The sequence below is a fragment of the Lampris incognitus genome, chromosome 11 (genome assembly GCF_029633865.1).
Source record: "Lampris incognitus isolate fLamInc1 chromosome 11, fLamInc1.hap2, whole genome shotgun sequence".
NCBI classification, from domain to species: domain Eukaryota; kingdom Metazoa; phylum Chordata; class Actinopteri; order Lampriformes; family Lampridae; genus Lampris; species Lampris incognitus.
Window position 1 is genome coordinate 34,459,266 of NC_079221.1, and position 21,245 is coordinate 34,480,510.

Genomic DNA, 21,245 nt, shown 5'->3' on the forward strand with positions numbered 1-21,245 from the left:
TCCGGTGTAGCTCGAGTAGTTCTGTTTTTCTATGTTTGTCTCTAAATCCCTCTGTCATAGCTTTGTCAGAGAGTTGGTGGGTATTATTGTCAATCCTTACAGCATTTACTTATCAGTGATCAATTTTGATTTTATTATTTTGTTAATTTTGACTGATATCCATTTCTGTAACCCAGTTTCCCATCTCTGTGTTACTACTTGTTTACTTGATAGCAGAAAATCCTCTTTGTTTGGAAGGGGTGGGGGTAAAATCATGTTTGACAAACCAAGCAAAAGTCAGTTGACCCAGTCATAATGGGGAGCATTTCCTGTATTTTCTAACTATTAACATGTACGTAACACAGATTGAACAAATTGCATCAAAATATCAAACCAAAATGGGCAGGCACCTTCAACAAGTTAAGATTACCCATTTCTGAGGCTTTAAACCACGTTGCAGAGGGTTTATATGAGTCAAATCTACTGCCATGTCATGGGTGACAGTGGCTCAGAGGTAGAGCAGGTCATCTAGTTACTGAAGGGTTGCCGGTTTGATCCTTGGCTCCTCCTTGCAAAAATGCCGAGGTGTCCTTGAGCAACACACCTAGCCCCTAACTACTTCCGATGAGCCTTACATGGCTGACGCCGCCGTCGGTGTGTGAGTGTGCAAGGCTGAATGTGAGGCATTCATTGGTTGCAAAATGCTTTGAGTGGCTGTTGCAGCTAGAAAAGTGCTATATAAATGCAGTCCAGTTACGGGTTATGCTATTTCTAGTGAAAATGTCCTCTCTCACCAGGAAATGGATAGATGCCTGCTCTTCCTTCTTCTTTTTCTGAGAGGTCGAAGTGGTAAGTTAAGACTTGTTTATTGTTGTTGATAATGTGAAAAAACTGGACATTATCTCTTCATTTTGTGGCATAACTACATCATTATCATTATATTTGGGTTTCACACAGTGGCTTACTGGTTAGCACTGTTGCCTGATGGTGAGGAATCTCGGGTTCAACTTTGGCCCTTCTGTCTGAAGTTTACGCTGGTGTTTGCATCGTTTTCCTTCTCACAACATTCAAAAACACGTATTGATTTGAGTCTCAAAATTGCCCCATGTGAGCCTGAGGGGCTGTGTGTCTGTTTAGTGGCCCTGCAATGCAATGGCAACCTGTCCATTTGTGCATTTTGCCCAAAGCATGCTTTGACATGCTCCGGCCCCCTGTGACCCCAAAAAATAAATAAATGGATGAAGACAAATGGGTGGATAGATGGAGGGATAAATGGATGACAGCTATCATTTATTATTCTGTAGGTGACATGCAGGTTGAGTACCACACCCTCATGAGCTTATATGACATATGTTACATTGGCGATATGTACAATAAAGATATATGGTGGGGCGAATCACACAGACTGAAAAACTCCTTTATTTAAAAAAGTAACTACAGTAGATAAAGCCAAACCTTATGTCAGGCATGTGAGGCCCCTTTGAATTCATTTTAATGTTCCCCTTTGTTGAGGCGTCCGGGTAGCGTAGCAGTCTATTCTGTTGCCTACCAACACATGGATTGCCGGTTCGAATCCCCGTGTTACCTCCTGTTTGGTCGGGCATCCCTACAGACACAAATGGCCGTGTCTGTGGGTGGGAAGCCGGATGTGGGTATGTCTCCTGGTCGCTGCACTACCACCCCCTCTGGTTGTTCAGGGCGCCTGTTCGCGGGGGAGGGGGAACTGGGGGAAACAGCGTGATCCTCACACACACTATATCCCCCCAGTGAAACTCCTGACTGTCAGGTGAAAAGAAGTGGCTGGTGACTCCACATGTATCGAAGGAGGCATGTGGTAGTCTGCAGCCCTCCCCGGATCGGCAGAGGGGGTGGAGCAGTGACCGGGATGACTCAAAAGAGTGGGGTAATTGGCCGGATACAATTAGGGAGAAAAAGGGGGAAAAAAAACAACAACAAAAAAATGTTCCCTGCTGTTGACGCCCTGCGCCCACCATTGCTCCTCTCTCCAAGACGACAAAGAAAACTTCAGTCTTGGTTGTGAGGAAATTAAATCTTGCCCATTGTAAAATGTCACATTTCAATTGAAACAGGCATCATGAACCGAGTTTCATTACGTGCAGCTCCCTCTCAAAAAAAACCAACCAAAACCAGAAAATTATGAGAACCTCCAGTCACTCCAAACTTGTCAAAGATAACCTCTGCTTTAATGTCTCATATTATATCATATTGTAGCAGCGTAATGACCACAGATGTGTAGTCTCACTAGCCCTTGGTTAACGGGTCAGACCCTTTAGTTGACTGGTTAGTCAACGACTAGCAAGTCTACACATCTGTGCTTGTTACACTGTTACAATATCATATCATGTCATATCATATCTTAATCAGGAGTACTGTATGTTTTTCCCACGTGTAGGATTTTCCAGTGGGGAAGAATTATGTTCCAAGACAGTGATCACCACCTGCGGGGATTGTATCAGATCAGGGCCATACTGTGTGTGGTGCAATCAACTGGTGAGAAAAGCGTGAGTGAGAAAGGGGTGCATGAGAAAGGAAGTTTGCATGTCATGTACATATGCACAGTGAGAGCAAAGTGTGAAGACGACCGACATCTGTGTCGCTCTTCAAGTATGTGTGTGACAGAGGTGCAAAAAATAACAATGTTTCTGGTAAGAGATACGAAAATAAGAATACAGTGTGTGTGTGTCCATGCTTACTGCTGGGGGAATTACTGTCTTGCTGCTTGAACTTCAAGAACTTGCTGCAACTCTTAAAACCAAAGTACATAATAGGGCTTTTTTATAACAAATATTAATACAGTGCTATACATATGCATGTGATGCATATGCATATGTATAGTATTATACTATATCTAATACTGTCAATGAACCAGCATTGACAGTACTATTAACAATTGTTAGTGCTGTCTGTCTGTCTGTTGATGCTGAGAGATGTGCTGGTACATCTAAATCAATCAGACCCATTATTAATGTTAGTATCTGCAGTTGCCCTAGAGAGTTGAATCGGTTCATCTGGACACAACGTTTATTGGGAGAAACGTTTCATCTCTCAACTGACTGCAGGTATCCCCACCCTTATAAAGAGCACCGTTGCATAACGATCGAAAACAACGATTCATATGCAAATTTCCGTGACCATTAACTAGAGTTACAATGACAATGTGTACTATTCACAGAAGATTTTGGAATAGTTGCAATCACAGCATTGTAAAATGGCGACAGATGTATTCTGTCGCCATCCTGGATGGAGGGCAAATTGGCACCAATGACTTTCTCTGCAGACTTAAACGTCCATGGTAGTCTGTCCCTGCCCTGTTTGGTGGCCGATCCAAACCAGACAGTGATGAATGTGCAGAGGACAGACTGGATTATTGCAGTGAAGAACTGAATCAGCAGTTCCTGAGGCAGGTTGAACTTCTTGAGCTGGCGGACGAAGTACATTCTCTGCTGGGACTTTTTGATGATTGTGTCTATGTTGGATGCCCACCTTAGGCCCTGGGAGATAGTGGAACCCAAAAATCTGTAAGTTTTCACCACAGAGACACCATGCTGTTGACTATGGTGAGGGAAAGTAGTGTTGGGGGGCTCCTGAATTCCACTGTCATCACCACTCATTTGAGTGTGTTCAGCTCCAGGTTGTAATGGCCACACTAGAGGGCCAGCTGTTCAACCTCCCATCTATATGCAGACATCACTATCCCGGATAAGGCCAATGATGGTTGTGTCGTCCGCAAACTTCAGGAATTTAACAGATGGGTCACCTGAGGTGCCGTCATTTGTGTAGAGGGAGAAGAATAGAGGGGAGAGAACATATCCCTGGGGGCCTCCCGTGCTGATTGTCTGGGTGCTGGATGTGGATTTTCCCCAGCCTCACTAGCTACCTCCTGTCTGTCAGGACATTTTTAAACCACTGGCAGATGGAGGCTGGTGCAGTGAGCTGGGAGAGTTTGGAGTGGAGGATATCTGAGATAATGGTGTTGAACACTGAGCTGAAGTCCACAAACAGGACCCTTATGTATGTCCCTGGGGAGTCGAGGTGTTGCAGGATGTAGTGCAATCCCATGTTAACTGCATCCTCCACCGACCTGCTTGCTCAGTAGACAAACCGCAGGGGGTCGAGTAGGAGGCCTGTGATTTTCATTCAGGTAAGCCAACACCAGTCTCTCAAAGGATTTTATGACCACAGACATTAGGGCAATGGGCCTGTAGTCATTTAATCCTGTGATACAGGGTTTCTTGGGGGCCAGGATGATAGTGGAGCTCTTGAAGCTGGAGAGGACTTCACAGAGTTCGAGTGATTTGTTGAAGATCAGTGTGAAAATGGGGGCCAGCTGGTCAGCACAGACTTTCAGACAGGAGGGTGACATGCCACCTGGGCCCGGTGCCTTCCTGCTTCTGTCTCCGAAAGAGCTGGTGCACGTCCTCAACACCCTCAACACCGATCCTGAGTGTGGGTGGGGGTTCAGTGGGGAGGGGAGAGTGGCTAGCAGGGAGTGCCATTGGTTGTGTGTTGTGGCTGGAGAGGGTGTGGGGTGTGAAAGTTGGCTTTTAAAACCTACAGTAAAATCCATTTAGGTCATCCTCTAGTTGGTAATGTCTTTCAAACCTCTCCAGACTGATGCTAGGTCATTGGCAGAAAACCCGTTTTTCAACTTTTCAGAGTAGCACCTTTTTGCCACTCTGATCTCATTTTTGAGTGCATTTCTGGCTTTGTTGTACTGGATCCTATCTCCACTGCTGTAGGTGTCCTCTTTGGCCTGACAAAGCTGCCTGAGTTTTGTTGTGAACTAGGGCTTATTGTTGTTGAAGGTACAGAAAATGTTGGTGGGCACACACATGTCCTCACAAAAGCTGATGTAAGATGTCACAGTGTCAGTAAGTTCATCCAGGTCTGTAGATGCAGCCTCAAAAACACTCCAGTCAGTGCAGTCGAGGCAGCTGGAGCTCCAGTTTTGACTCGTTGGTCCATTTCCTCATAGTTTTAATCACAGGCTTTGCAGATTTTAGTTTTTGCCTGTAGGTTGGGATAAGATGAATCAGACAGTAATCAGAGAGTCCCAGGGCTGCACGGGGGACAGAGCGATAGGGGTTCTTTAATATTGTGTAGCAATGATCCAGGGTGTTTGTGTCCCTGGTGGGACATTTAACATGCTGTCTGTATTTTGGCAGTTCGTTGCTGAGGTTTGCTCTATTAAAATCCCCACGGCTAATGAGTAGGGAGTCTGGATATTTGTGCTCCATGTTTGTAATTTGATCAGCCAGGTGTTTTGATGCCTCTTTAACACAGGCCTGGGGTGGGCTATAGACACCGACCAGAATAAATTATGAAAATTCCTGCAGTCAATAGAATGGTTTACAGTCAATGAAAAAGGTCTCTAAATGAGAACTGCATGATTTCTTCAACACTGTGACATCCGTACACCAACTTTCATTTATGTAGAACATATGCCACCACCCTGTGTTAATCCCGATAGCTCCGTTTCGCGGTCCACCCAGAGGAGTTGGAACTATAGCAGATGAAGTGTACTGTCATATGCTCTGTTATATGCTCACTAAGCCAGGTTTCAGTGAGATACTGGGTGGCAGATCTGGAAAAATCTAGGTTTTTTTTACTTTATGAATAGGAGTTCATTCATCATATGAGAGAGAGAAGGTTGGAGGATATGGGGATAGTGACTCAGCAAGTGTGGTGGATTAACCAGGAGTAAGTGAGGGCAGCTATGAAGAGGATGAAGAGTGGAAAGACAGTTGGTCCAGATGAAATACCTGTGGCATCATGGAGGTGTTTAGGAGAGATGGCAGTGGAGTTTTTAACTAGATTGTTTAACACAGTCTTAGAAAGTGAGAGGATGCCTGAGGAGTGGAGAAGAAGCATACTGCTACCAATGTTCAAGAATAAGGATGATGTGCAAATCTGTAGTAACTACAGAGGTATAAAGTTGACCAGCCAGAGCATGAAGATATGGGAAAGAGTTGTGGAAGCTAGGTTAAGAGGAGAGGTGATGATTAGCGAGCAGCAGTATGGTTTCATGCCAGGAAAGAGCACTACAGATGCGATGCTTGCTTTGAGAATGTTGATTGAGAAGTATAGAGAAGGCCAGAAGGAGTTACATTGTGTCTTTGTGGATTTAGAGAAAGCATATGACAGGGGGCCGAGAGAGGAGGTGTGGTACTGTATGAGGAAGTCGGTAGTGGCAGAGAAGTATGTAAGAGTAGTGCAGGATATGTATGAGAGCAGTGTGACAGTGGTGAAGTGTGTGGTAGGAATGATGGATGTGTTCAAGGTGGAGCTTGCATTACATCAAGGATCGGCTCTGAGCCCTTTCTTGGTTGCAGTGGTGATGGACAGGTTGACGGACAAGATCAGGCAGGAGTCTCCGTGGATTATGATGTTCGCGGATGACATTGTGATCTGTAGCAAGAGTAGGGAGCAGGTTGAGGGGAGCGTGGAGAGGTGGAGGTATGCAATGGAGAGAAGACGAATGAAAGTCAGTAGGAGCAAGACAAAATACATATGCATGAATGAGAGGGGGAAAGCAGAATGGTGAGGATGCAAGGAGTAGAGGTGACAAAGGTGGATGAGTTTAAATACTTGGGGTTAACTGTTCAAAGTAATGGAGAGTGTGGAAGAGAGGTGAAGAAGAGAGTGCAAGCAGGGTGGAGTGGGTGGAGAAGAGTGTCAGGAGTGATTTGCAACAGAAGGGAAGTAGCAAGAGTTAAAGGGAAGGTTTAAAAGAGGTTTCCATGTGAGACCAGCTATGTTGTATAATTTGGAGACAGTGGTACTAATGAAAAGACAGGAGGCGGATCTAGAGGTGGCAGAGTTGAAGATGGCTAAGATTTTCGTTGGGAGTAATGAAGAAGGACAGGGTTAGGAACAAGTATATTAGAGGGACAGCTCAGGTTTGATGGTTTGGAGACAAAACAAGAGAGGCAAGATTGAGATGGTTTGGACATGTGCGGAGGAGAGATGCTGGGTATGGAGCTGCCAGCCAAGAGGAAAAGAGGAAGGCCAAAGAGGAGGTTTTTGTGTGTGGTGAGGGAGGACATTGAGGTGGCTGGCATGACAGAGGAAGTTACAGAAGACAGGAAGAGATGGAAACAGATGATCCACTGTGGCGACCCCTAACGGGAGCAGACAAAAGTATTAGTAGTAGTAGTTGAGAATGATGAAGTCACTTAAATGAGTGATGAAACATTTCTCCCAATAAACGTTGTGTCCAGTTGAACTGATTCAACTTTCTGGGATTTCCTTACCTGCATTATTGATCATATATCAAGACATCTGCAGCTGTGCTGTGCTATGCTAACATCACAGAGTACTAAGACTGGCCTGCTATGTTTTTAACCTTTACATGGTTTTTAAGCTCGCAGCAAACACACTAAAATGGTATAGGGTGTAAGTAGTTGCTGTTTAAGTGTCCTTTTTATTTGAGCTTATTCATACGTTATCCATTAAACTTAGAACAACACACAGCTGAAACATTAATCTCAACATCACCTCAAATTCTGTTGCTGCTTTCCCATATCTTCATATCGTCAGAATTTCACCAGGCCAGGGGAACAGGAAGCGGCCCGCTGTGACACCAAATCCCAGTTGATGGAGAGAGGCTGCAAGCAGGAGGATATCATTTCTCCCGGGAATTACTTCAGGGTACTTAAGGAGGTACCTCTTTCCACGACCTTCGTGCAGGAGCAGGCGAAGCAGAGGGAGCCTGTCCAGCTCTTCCCTCAGAAGATCGAACTGAAACTGCGACCTGGTGAGTGCAGGACAGGCTAAGAAGGTAGCGACAACCAACAATGGTCATCAGTACTGTCCAGGGTTTCCCTTGAAATCAAGTGGTTTCATTTCTCTGGTGTGGCAATACCACATAACATGGCTTCAAGTCAAGGTGTAAGCTGTACAATCTTTTTTATTGGGGGGGGGGGCTTTTTTATTTTTGTACTGGGGGCCATCCCTCAAAGGTTATGTTTAGACCATCTGGTACAAGAGACCCAGTCCCAGTGTTTTGCTCACATGCGGTACAGTTTGGATATGTATCATGGTCCCATAACAAGGGAAAAAAACATGGAATCGTATAGGCCACCTATATAGGCTATATTTGATGGTGAAATTGTTCCATGACAGCATAACCTCGACTGGAAATTATCATTCTCTGGCCGTGACATTACCGCTTAAAATAAAGTGCACAGTAAAATCCTGAGTGTTAATTTAACTTCTTGAGTGTTAATTTAACTCTGAGAGTGTACAAATGGATCCTTTTGGGTCCATTTGTACACTGTCGGAGTTAAATTAACACTCAGCTTTTTACTGTGTGAGCTGGAAAAGCGCTGTATAAAATGCAACTTGACTGATTGATGTACAGGTTATAACAACTTTATTCAGTTTTGAAAATGACCTATGAAATGGCACTATGGACATAAATTCACTGACCATCAGGTCATGTGCATTTTCACTAGAGCAGAGTGATTGCTACAGCCATCTTCACAGTATAATAATTATCATAATCACAAAAAACAGTTGGAGAAGGGCCTTCAAACTGGCCCCAAATAATGAAAAAATATTGAAGTAGGAAGCTCCTTGAATGCAACAAAATGTTTATTAGTGACAGTACAGTAGTACACTACTATAGCCCTAATAAATATTTTGCTGCATTCAATGAGCTTCCTACTTCTATAATTTTAGAATTATCATAATACCATGGCAACTGGTCAGGCAAATATAATCAGATGTGCTTCAATTTTTTATTTTATTAACAGGTCTCATGAGCTGCATGCGGCCACTCATAAACTTTGTTTCTTCCTTTTCCTTTTGATTGCTGCCAGCAAACTTGCAGAACTGACAAGAACTGCAGAGAAATCACTCTAACGGGGGGTCGTGTCTATACTAAAGCTACATTATTGCGTCATCATACATAAAAGAGCGCACAGCAGCAACCTAAGTGTTTCGATTTAGATTTACCAATCAGTAAGCATGTTGGGTCTCTCTCTTAATGACATGATATGTACCAACAGGATTTTATTCATTATTAAGTTCAAATAACTAAAGGTTTTCAAAAAGTGCCATGTCATTGTTCTGAACGCCCATTGTTCCGAAACCCCAATAGTCAGAAAAATGTCCCATTGGACTGAAAGCCCATTTGTCCGACAGCCTGTTATTCCGAAAACAAATGCTTGTCGCTCCGAAAATGCACAGTCTCCCTGCAGTTGTTGGTTCAGTGACTGCCAGTGTTGTATTGAACCCTCTTTCCCCATTGGGATCTATTTCCCCCTAGCCAGAGTTCGATACAACACTGGGACGCTTGAGTAACCTTAAACTAACCTCAGCCTAACCCTAACCTTAAACTAACGCTTACTTTAACCTAATCGTAACTGATAGCTAACCTGTTTCCATAGGAGGAAACAGATCTTGACAGGGAAACAGAGTCCAATACAACACTAGCAAGTTGCAAGTTGCAACCATTCTTGTTATGAATAAATAATCTAAATTTGCCAGAGATGATTAAGATAAGATATACTTTTTATCAATCCCCTTGGGGAAATTCATCCTCTGCATTTAACCCACCCTAGCCATGTAGGTAGGAGCAGTGGGCAGTCGCAGTACAGCACCCCGGGAGGAACTCCAGTTCTTCTTTTCTATTGCACTGGTCAGGGACACAGACAGGAGTATTAACCCTGGTGGGAGGAAACCGCCGCACCCGGTGGAAACCCACGCAGACACGGGGAGAATATGCAAACTCCACACAGAAAGGACCTGGGATGTCCTGGAGTTCGAACCCAGGACCTTCTTGCTGTGAGGCAACAGTGCTACCCACTGGGCCGCCGTGCTACCCAAAATGCAAGAAAGCTGATAACGCTGGTGAAGTAGAGATGACATTCTCACAAGTGCTTTAATGTTACACCTCCTATTCATGTGAATTAGTAGTACACGGTATCGTTGTGTTTGCACATCAAAATACACTACGACATTAAGGGCAAAAAAACTGCAGGGACTGTGTATTTTCAGAACAACGGGCCTTCAGAGCAGTGGAGTGTAAATGATGCCTCTGGTTGCTACCTCTTCTCTCATATTAACGGTCTTTTCACTTTGTGCTGCTATATATAAACTGCTGTTGAGCTTATCACATTTACATACCCATATCATCCAACTGCGGCCTGTTGTCCTTTTTACAGGGCTGCCAACCACATTTACCCTGCGTTTTAAAAGGGTCCAGGGCTATCCAGTTGATCTCTACTACCTGATGGACTTGTCTTACTCCATGGAGGATGACCTGCGAAATGTCAGACAATTGGGGAGCCATCTTTTAACTGCTCTCAAGAGGATCACCGAACATGCTCAAATAGGTAACAGGCAATTCTCAGCAGTCTGTTTTAAACTGGATGGTAAAAATAACATTCTTAGCCCCTTCTTTGAGACAGCATTATTCTGAAATGTTAGGCGTGTATTTACAGTATTTTTTTACACAAGTGTTTTCTTATCAACTTAGTGTTTGAAAGGATCATTTCGAGAATCACAGACTAACAGTTGCTTCTGGACATGGCAGGGTTTGGTTCTTTTGTGGATAAGACAGTTTTGCCCTTCACCAACACCAACAAGGAGAAACTAGAGAAGCCCTGTGATGCGAAAGAGCTGTATTGCCAGCCTGCTTTTGGCTACAGGCATGTACTCAGCATGACAGCCGATGACAATTTGTTCCAAAGAGAAGTAAGCAGGCAGTTTATCTCCGGTAACTTGGACCCTCCTGAAGGGAGTTTCGACGCCATGATGCAAGCTGCTGTCTGTGGGGTAAGAGACCGGTGGCGGTGTGTCCTCTAAACACCTTTAGACAAAGTGTGGGGTTGGCTGGTTACAACTCGAACTTAATAGACAGTTTCCATCTGAGCTCTTGTACCCACTTGTTACTCCTAATCACATTTTGTATAGAGCCAAATAGGTTGGAGGAACAGCAGCACTCGGTTGATTGTGCTGACCACCGATGCTGGTTTCCACATGGCTGGGGACGGCAAACTGGCTGGCATACTGGAACCCAATGATGAGCGATGCCACCTGAATAATCAGCTGTATGCCAAGAGTAATGAGATGGTATGGGATGGGATTTTATTTGCATATGTGTGAAGGCTGTTTTACAAGCAATAGGATTGCAGTGAAATGTGTCACTATTTGCTCAAACCACTTCAGTATTACCTATTCTTAGGCTACATCAGTTCAAAAGTTGATCAGAACAAATTTGTGCTGCCAGATTGTGAATCTAAACTTAACTGAAATGTTGTTTTTCAAGTGAATGACAATGTACACTTTACTATACATTACACTTTACAATATCTATTATACTATTTAGTCAGTAAAACTTTGTAATTAATTTTTCGGAGTGCCTTCATCACTAATTGCATTTGCTTTGATCCAGTCAACAAATACAGATGAATAGAAGAAGTAATAGTTAAGTGATGGGACAAACAAAACACATGCAATTGGGAAGTTGAGCTAAAGGGTATGAGGTTTCCTCTGGGTGCTCCAGTTTCCTCCCACAGTCCAAAGACATGTAGGCCAGGTGAATAGGCCATACTAAATTGTCCCTAGGTGTGAATGTGTGTGTCTGTGTGTGTGTGTGTGTGTGTGTGGGGGGGGGGGCCCTGTGATGGCCTGGCAGCCTGTCCAGAGTGTTCCCCGCCTGCCCCCCAATGACTGCTGGGATAGGCTCCAGCATCCCCGTGACCCTGAGAGCAGGTTAAGCAGTTTGGATGGAATGGATAAAGAGTGTTAACCTTATGAAGTCACATGACCTTTCACCACAAAGGGAAAATAACTTGATAAGGGCATCAGGGTAGTGTAGCAGTCTATTCCGTTGCCTACCAACACGGGGATCACCGGTTCAAATCCCCGTGTTACTCCGGCTTGGTCAGGCATCCCTACAGACACAATTGGCCATGTCTGCAGGTGGGAAGCCGGATTTCGGTATGTCTCCTGGTCGCTGCAGTAGCGCCTCCTCTGGTCGGCCGGGGCACCTGTTCAGGGGGGAGGGGGAACTGGGGGAATAGCATGATCCTCCCACGTGCAACATCCCCCGGCAAAACTCCTCACTGTCAGATGGAAAGAAGCGGCTGGCGACTCCACATGTATCGGAGGGGGCATGTAGTAGTCTGCAGCCCTCCCCGGATCGGCAGAGGGGGTGGAGCAGCGACCGGGAATGCTCGGAAAATAGGGTAATTGGCCAAGTACAATTAGGAAGAAAAAGGGGGAAATAAAATAATTACAATAATAATAACTTGAGAAACCATGCACAGAGACTTTCTATCTTCTACTGAGGCTCTTGACACATGCTGGCAAAATGGTTTGAGTCCTGTCCACATCTAAAGGCATCAGTGGATGTGCTTAAGAAAGACACTTTTCACTTGGAATTATTTCTCTTTCTGTGACTGTTAAATTGAACGTCTCTGTGTGCAGGACTACCCATCTGTCGGTCAGTTGACCACACAGCTGCAAAAAAACAACATTCAACCCATCTTTGCAGTGACAAAAGAAGTGGCGGACGTGTACAAGGTAAATAAATAAGCTGCTTTCTGTCACTTTTTGTACTTGCTCTCCATTTTCTTTTTGTCATTTACTGAGCAACACTTAATCATTGAGGGGGCTGTTGTCCTCATTTTATTGTTTATGACAGCAACTCAGTACAATGATTCCAAAATCAGAAGTGGGAGTGCTGACATCTGATTCGAGTAATGTTGTTGGATTGATTGAAAGTGCCTATAATGTAAGTAATGAAATATTGCACTTCATGCCACTGTGGCCACATGCCTGTTTGGCTGTAATCTCAGTGCATATCTGCTATCAGCGTTGTATGTGATTCTGAGAAAGCTGCTTACGTTTTGTCGACCCCTTGCAGAGGTTGTCCTCTAAAGTAACAGTAGCCCATGATGATGTCCCGGACACCGTCAGCGTCACCTACACCCCCATATGTAAACACGGAGGACCAGCAGGGGATACCAAAGGGGTCTGTGACAAAGTGGGCGTGGGAGAGGAGGTCAGTTAAAAAGTCTGTATGTGATTGTTTCATAGTCAAGATCTCAGTATGTGTGAACCTTTGGCGTTTTAAGATGCCGTTTGTATTGGAAGAAGTCCTTTCTGCCCAGCAGATGTCCTGTTCTCCTCTCTCTACTGTGACCTACCCAGGACATTGAGGCTTATCATATCTTCTTGGCATCAAAACAAGTCTTTTCCTGAGACAGAGTCGATATTACATTAGATGTTATTTTTGATGATACTAGCATTATTATATTAAAATCATGCAAAATCAATAATACATACATTAAATCGCCAGACAACAGGGGACTTGTTGAGGGGTCAGCCTACGTTAACCAGGCCTACTTTGACATGTGAGGGAATTTATTTGACTTTATAACAGCAAAGGTTTTATCATCGGGGCTAAATGGAAAAAAGAATTTAGGCTATACTTTGGTAAGAAAACGCCATGGGTTTTAACTTTATTTACATATCAGTTATTTTGAATCAACACACTGAATTTAAGTGTAATCACTGTAATATATTACATTGTGTCAGCCACAATGGAAGGAGTGACCCCATATGTTATGAGCTATCAGTGCCCACCGCAGAATGAAGACATTGTTCAAAACTGTTGTACTGTGTAATCTACTACCACCACTGCTACTACTACTACTACTACCACCACTGCTACTATTACTACTACTACTACCACTGCTGCTGCTGATGCTACTACTGCTACTACTACTACTACTACTACTACTACTGCTGCTTCTACTACTACTACTACTACTACTACTACTACCACTGCTGCTGCTGCTACTACTACTACTATTACTACTACTACTACAACTACTACTGCTGCTACTACAACTACTACTACTACCACTGCTTCTACTACAACTACTACTACTACTACTACTACTACTACTTTTGTCTGCTCCCGTTAGGGGTCACCACAGCGGATCATCCGTTTCCATTTCTTCCTGTCCTCTGAATCTTCCTCTGTCACACCAGCCACCTGCATGTCCTCCCTCGCCACATCCATAAAGCTCCTCTTTGGCCTTCCTCTTTTCCTGTTGGTTGGCAGCTCCATATTCAGCATCCTTATCCCAATATACCCAGCATCGCTCCTCCACACATGTCCAAACCATCTCAATCTCGCCTCTCTTGCTTTGTCTCCAAACCGTCCAACCTGAGCTTTCCCTCTAATATACTCATTCCTAATCATGTCCTTCATCGTCACTCCCAATGAAAATCTTAACATCTTCAACTCTGCCACCTCCAGCTGCACCTCCTGTCTTTTCGTCACTGCCACCGTCTCCAAACCATATAACATAGCTGGTCTCACTACCATCTTGTAAGTCTTCCCTTTAACTCTTGCTGATACCCTTCTGTCGCAAATCACTCCTGATACTCTTCTCCACCCACTCCACCCTGCCTGCACTCTCTTCTTCACCTCTTTTCTGGACTCCCTATTACTTTGAACAGTTGACCCCAAGTATTTAAACTCATCCACCTTCATCACCTCTACTCCTTGCACCCTCATCATTCCACTGTCCTCCCTCTCATTCATGTATGTACATTGTATAATCCGCACGTGTATTGTATTACTTTTATTTGTAAGGATCAGGCGGCGACCTTCATCAAAATGAATTTGTTTTTAACTTAATCTTTACATGAAGAAAATCAAAACTGTGCAGAACAATAAAGGAATGGCTGTCTCCTTGCCATTGCTTGCTCCCCTTTGCCCTCATTGCCTTTCCCCTGAGAAGGCCAGGCTGTTCTTGTTGAACATGCCATTCCAAAAGTGCCTAAGGGTGCTCCATTCACATTGTCCCGGTCAGACCAATGATCACCAGATATAAATACCGAGGCTTGAGTTGGGGTCACTACTTGTAGTATTTCTCTATTGTATCATCCCACATTATGCCGTTACTACTGTATCGATGGCCCCTATGTGCTGCCTCATTCATGACAGACAGTCTGTAAGCTTCAGACCCAAAAGGATAAAGTCTTCTCTAGTTGTCTGGTAATGGACCTATTAAAAATAGTAGGGAGATGACCGTGCTGTCTAGACACCAACTTATGAGCAACAGAATATCGTGCCAGTGGTCAGCTTCCATTGTATTTCCACCTAAAGTTTAGAAGATGTCCCGTGTAACTCTAGTAACGTCAAATACCCCACATACAAACTGTGCATACATTCTTTGCTTTTGCCAGAACCGGAAATTATTTCTACATAATGGTCAAATTCAGTATTTTATTTTTAACCCCAGTAAAATATACTCTAGAGATTTCCCCCACTTGACTACTTTATCTTTGCCCCTGCTCCCCCAGATCGCTTTTAATGTCACCGTGACGGCCGAAGAGTGCATGAAGGACATGTCTTTCATCATCCGCCCGCTTGGCATTAAAGACACGCTGAGTGTGACCTTGTCGACAAATTGCGAGTGTGAGTGCAACGACCCCCCCATTGAGAACCACCCTTATTGCAACGGCAAGGGCAGGGTCAGCTGTGGCATGTGCAGGTAAGCCTGACGAAAGGTTTTCGAAGTGTTACGGTGTGTTTGTGTGTGTGTGTGTGTTCTCCATAGATTGCCACCTTGCCCTGGTGGAGAAGCTTGCGTGGTCCTGAGATCCCAAGAGCAATGCTGTCTGGAGCTATGCTCCTGGTAGGGTCCCCCATGGCGGCAAGGTCAGGAGGTCCCTGACAAAGAGCAATCCAACCAAGACCTCAACCGTGGAACAGGCGGAGGATAATGGCTGACTTTAAAGAAGCATCACAACAGCTGGGAAGGTGGATGAAGGCTGCAGCAGAAATGGGCCCCCAGTCATCTTGGACTCCATGCCACTGGATCCAGATCCAGATCTGTCAAGGACCATGTGGTGGCTGTCTGTCGACCAGTCTCCCCACATTAAACAAAGTCACGCACAGGGGTACTCCAGAGGACAGTCATACTCGCTTGGAGTGACCGCTGATGATTATGATGGTGTGTGTGTGTGTGTGTGTGTGTGTGTGTGTGTGTGTGTGTGTGTGTGTGAATCTTTCTGCCTCTTTTTTTTTTCAATTCTTGTATCGATTGTCTCCTCCGTCTTTTACCAACCCACAGCTGTAATGAAGGCTCTGTCGGGCAGAAGTGTGAGTGCGCCATTGGGACGAGGGACGAAAGCTCCCTAAGGGCCTCCTGCCGGAAGGATAATGGCACAGAGTGCGAGGGCCGTGGTGACTGCGTGTGTGGCAGGTGCTCATGCCACACCACGGAGAGCGGCAGCAGCTACCACGGCGACTACTGCGAATGCGACGATGAGCACTGCGAGAGGTTCCAGAATAAACTCTGTGCAGGTGAGGTTCGCATCTGCAGAGAAGGCGAAAGCGTGAAGTATTTATGGGCTATTATGGCGGGGTAGGGGGGGTTAAAAAAAACTGACTCTCTCCATCCATCTTTTCTTTCAAGGAAATGGTAGGTGCCGCTGTGGCAAGTGCGAATGCAAACCGGGGTATGAGGGCTCGGACTGTCACTGTAAGACTTCCGATGAGCAGTGTCGCACCCCCTCCGGCTCCGTGTGCAGTGGCAGAGGCAAGTGTGAGTGTAACCAGTGCAAATGCAAGGACGGCTACAGGCGCCCCTTCTGCGACATATGCCATGGCTGCCCTGACCCCTGCCAGACCAAACAGTAAGGGGGGATTATTAAATCCTTTCATAAGAGTGAACATTAACAAACTTGTTTTTTTTTCTTTTTTTTAATCTCCCAACTCTTGTTTAGCATGCGTGAAAAGTAAAGCCATGAAAGAAAAGAAAAAAAGCAACTCATGGAGAGTACGCCAATTTTGGAGCCTGTTTCTGACTTAAAGTTGAACTCTGTGATTTCCCCGGTCTGTCCTTCCCTCTGGTAGTGAGAACTACAAACAAGGTGTAACAGCCATTGTTGCTTGTGTGCCGTCAGCTCAGCAGTAAAAGTTCCCATCCTTGTAAAAATGACAATCCTCAAACACAGACAATGTGTTACAAACTACATCAATCTATACAGGAACACTGTTGTACTGTAATATTGATCGCAGAATTGGTATATGACTTGTTCGACCGAAGCATCGCCACATTGTTATCACATTTCAATCCTCTTTCTTGTTTGAGTATGACCGTTTGTGCCGCTGCAATCTACCCAGTCAAAAAGTCAATAGCGGTATATGGAGACTGTCTCCGCCTATGGTAGCGATGCCAGTTAATATTGTAGCGAATTCAGGGGGCAGCCGGGAACTGCTGTAGCTGGGACGCGAACCCGGGTCGCCCGCACCACGGGCGATTACATTAGCCAGTCGACTGGTTAGCACAGTCACCCGTGGTGTGGGCGACCCGGGTTCACTTCCCGGCTGCCCCCTGAATTCACTACAGTATTATGTAACCTGATCCCATGGTCCAGATGGATAAAATAACCATTGGAGAAAAGTCACAGAGTTCAGCGTAAATCGGAACACTTGACACATCGGTTTCCAACTTCCACACACAAGTTTTGACCACAAACAATAAGCACGTAGGCACCAAAAGACCAAAGTGTGCAAAATGCACCTATTTTGAGCTTGAAAAACATGTGGCATGTTAAACTGCAATTTGTCCATTCACTTTGTGGTATCAATCTTACTTTTTCAGACAATGCATCGAGTGCCTAGGCTTCAACACCGGCCCATTCAAGAAAAACTGTACACAGAGTTGTGGAGAAAGTGTTACGCACACGATGGTGGATACATTTACCATGACAAAAAAGCCCTGCAAACAGAAGGATGAAGAGGGCTGTTGGATGATATTCAAGATGGAGCAGCTGGATGGAGAAGACAACTACAAAGCTGAGATCCTACGAACTAGAGGTGAGCTAATGATGACATGCACAAAGCTGATGTAGACCGTGGCCGAGAAGTAAACAAATCCGACTTCTGCTAACAAACACTTTCTTTCGATGTACTGTCCTTGTTTCAGAATGTCCAGAGTTGCCCAACATCTATGCGATCATTGGAGGCTCCATCGCCGGCGTGGCCCTCATTGGCCTCTTGATACTGCTCCTCATCAAATTCCTCATCCATATGAACGACCTGAAAGAGCTCAGGAAATTTGAAAATGAAAAGAAGAAGGCTAAGTGGGAAAATGTGAGCTTTCTTAGTTTGAAAAATGGTACACCTTGCTAAAACACCCAACTGCACCTTCCAGTATCTTTAGAGAATCCCAAAAATAAAATCAGAAAGTTATGTGGGGCGTCCAGGTAGCGTAGCGGTCTGTTACATTGCCTACCAACACAGGGATCACCGGTTCAAATCCCCGTGTTACCTCCTGCTTGGTCAGATGTCCCTACAGACACAATTGGCCATGTCTGCAGGTGGGAAGCCAGATGTGGGTGTGTGTCCTGGTCGCTGTGCTAGCACCTCCTCTGGTCAGTTGGGGTGCCTGTTCAGGGGGGGGGGGACTGGGGGGAATAGCCTGAATCTTCCACGTGCTATGTCCCCCTGGTGAAACTCCTCACTGTCAGGTGAAAAGAAGCAGGTGGTGACTCCACATGTATCGAAGGAGGCATGTGGTAGTCTGCAGTCCTCCCCGGATCGGCAGAGGGGTTGGAGCAGCGACCAGAATGGCTCAGAAGAGTGGGGTAATTAGCCAAGTACAATTTGGGAGAAAAGGGGGGGGGGAATCATTAAAAAAAAGAGAGAGTCAGGCAATCATTTCTTGTCTATATTAAAATATCAACAGGGAATGAAGGACTGAGTGAGTTTATTTCTTCTCGGAATCCCTAAGGAAAAAAAATGGGTTGGCGTCCGGGTAGCGTGGCAGTCTATTCCGTTGCCTACCAACACAGGGATCGCCGGTTCGAATCCCCATGTTACCTCTGGCTTAGTCCTACAGACACAATTGGCCGTGTCTGCAGATGGGAAGCCGGGTGTGGGTACGTGTCCTGGTCGCTGCACTAGCGCCTCCTCTGGTCGGTCGGGGAGCCTGTTCAGGGGGGAGGGGGAACTGGGGGGAATAGCGTGATCCTCCTACGTGCTACGTCCCCCTAGCGAAACTCCTCACTGTCAGTTGAAAAGAAGCAACTGGTGACTCCATGTGTATCGGAGGAGACATGTGGTAGTCTGCAGCCCTCCCCAGATCGGCAGAGGGGGTGGAGCAGCGACCGGGATGGCTTGGAAGAGTGGGGTAATTGGCCAAGTACAATTGGGGAGAAAAAAAGGGGGCAGGGGGGACATGTTAAACACTCTGCTTAACATTCATACTCCCTGAAAGCCAGATAGGTTCAACTAAAGGACTCTAATACCAGTTCATAGAGAAACACGAAGGTTTAGAGAAAGTCTAAAACAGAAATAGTTTAGGGCAAAATTCCGTTGAACTCGGTGCTCAGGTCTGGCCAATGAATGACAAAACGTTAAGTTTATTCATTTGGACTTGATGTGACCGAAACAAGTTAACATGCTTATAAAATAGATTACTATTTTAATCAAATTTTATGCATATTAATGAATCCCCTTTCTCTCGGGTAAAGTTTTGGACTTTAGACAGTGAAAGAAAGAGAATAAGAGGTACTACCTGGATGCTGAATCCTTTCGTAGCTAAGCATATTTTTATCAAGTGATCTATGCTGGGCGTGTCACCTGACTTGCAGCGTTTGGCAACTGCACTGATTAACACGTCCGGTAACCGTTGGTTATGTGTTCATCCTCCACAGGCCCCAAATCCACTGTACAAGGACGCCGTCACCACCGTGAACAACCCAACTTTCACCGGACAATAAACACCACCAGAGGAATCGCTCTAACAACCCGAAAAGCGGTCCAAACATCTGATGCAAGGGTAGATGAAGGTGTTTACAAAGTCAGACTGTGTCCGATGCTGATGTCCGATGGACACTTTGTCAGCTGAGATCACACAGCTTCCCACCTCTTTAAGTGTTCACTTGCTTTCCCGGGCCTCCGTCTTCTTTGCAGAACATGAGACGATCACGAATGGCCTTCACTTTCCTTTGAGTTAAATTGATGTATTTAATATTTGTTCCATAATAGATTATATAACATTTGTTGAATTTTGTCATTTTTGTCATTGACAATAATTTACTGTAATTTTATCAACTATGTATATTATGCAAAGAAATATTATGAAAACAGTGAAGTTTTTCTTTCTTTTCTTTGTTTTTTTTGCTTTTCTGTTTTTAATAGAGCCCAAATTAAAACACTGTGGTCACAATGGCAGTACCCACGCTAACTCGATATGTCATTACCTGCATGCACAGAGGAAGTGAATATGACATTTTTCAATTCTCAGTACTCTCTAAAGGAGGAACTACATCTCCCCTGCCCCTCCTTTCAGAGGACCAGCCTCCGTTCCATGGCGGTTTTGTACAAAAGGCAGAGCTGTGGCTCTGAACAGCCCCATGCAGCCTGTCCAAATCCTCTGGGTTACGTAAGGCCGGGATATGAAGGGGAGCGGGGCCAGAGTCCTCGTGCAACCTGCCTCAGTTGCAGAAACCCAGAGATACAGAGCTCAAAGGCACTGCTGTGTATAGCTCTCGCTCTCTCTCTCTCTCTCTCTCTCTCTCTCTCTCTCTCTCTCTCTCTCTCTCTCTCTCTCTCTCTCTCTCTCTCTCTCTCTCTCTCTCTCTCTCTCTCTCTCTCTCTCTCTCTCTCTCTCTCTCTCTCTCTCTCTCTCTCTCTTTCTCTCTCAGATGCCATGCTCATGTTCAGGGGTCTAGTGGCTGCTCGGTCTGAAAATTGAGTTCATGTTTTTCAAACTTGGAAGGATTTATTTCTATGTGGGGACATGGGGATGTGCTGTGCACAGTGGAAGACCAAGCGCTTCTTCTTAATTTTTGAAAAAAGGAAAAATAGGAGAAATGAGAACATTCACAGACATAGGGGAAGGTCTGTATCCTTTTGTTCTTACTGTGTATGGCAATTGTTGTGTTTTTCCACTATGTATATGAGTATTTGTGTTAATGTTATCTTGATGTGACTGAAGAATTGGAACATTAAAGGCTTGGTTAAAGGTCAAAAGGTTTCTCTCTCTCTCTCTCTCTCTCTCTCTCTCTCTCTCTCTCTCTCTCTCTCTCTCTCTCTCTCGCTCTCTTTCTCTTTCTCTCTCACTCTGTCTCTCTTTCTCTCTCTTGCTCTCTTGCTCTCTCTCTCTCGCTCTCTCTCGCTCTCTTGCTCTCTCTCTCTCTCTCTCTCTCTCTCTCTCACTTCTCTGCACGCTCAGTTAATAAGTTGAGGGGGAAAAGGG

The 21,245-nt window shown here is 45.0% G+C and overlaps 1 protein-coding gene across 1 annotated transcript in view; it reads left to right on the plus strand.

Moving 5' to 3' along the window:
- The window catches only part of itgb2 (integrin, beta 2), a 22,581-nt gene extending 1,912 nt beyond the window's left edge, over positions 1–20,669 (plus strand). The window contains exons 2-16 of the mRNA XM_056290154.1: positions 777–828; positions 2,393–2,490; positions 7,540–7,756; positions 10,170–10,340; positions 10,541–10,782; positions 10,921–11,079; positions 12,439–12,534; positions 12,656–12,745; positions 12,878–13,015; positions 15,334–15,524; positions 16,107–16,339; positions 16,452–16,671; positions 17,643–17,857; positions 17,967–18,133; positions 19,699–20,669. Coding sequence (XP_056146129.1) covers positions 780–828; positions 2,393–2,490; positions 7,540–7,756; positions 10,170–10,340; positions 10,541–10,782; positions 10,921–11,079; positions 12,439–12,534; positions 12,656–12,745; positions 12,878–13,015; positions 15,334–15,524; positions 16,107–16,339; positions 16,452–16,671; positions 17,643–17,857; positions 17,967–18,133; positions 19,699–19,764 — 2,352 coding nt within the window. The 5' untranslated portion in view covers positions 777–779 and the 3' untranslated portion in view covers positions 19,765–20,669. The remainder of the gene's footprint in view (positions 1–776; positions 829–2,392; positions 2,491–7,539; positions 7,757–10,169; positions 10,341–10,540; positions 10,783–10,920; positions 11,080–12,438; positions 12,535–12,655; positions 12,746–12,877; positions 13,016–15,333; positions 15,525–16,106; positions 16,340–16,451; positions 16,672–17,642; positions 17,858–17,966; positions 18,134–19,698) is intronic.
- Positions 20,670–21,245: the final 576 nt, after the last annotated feature.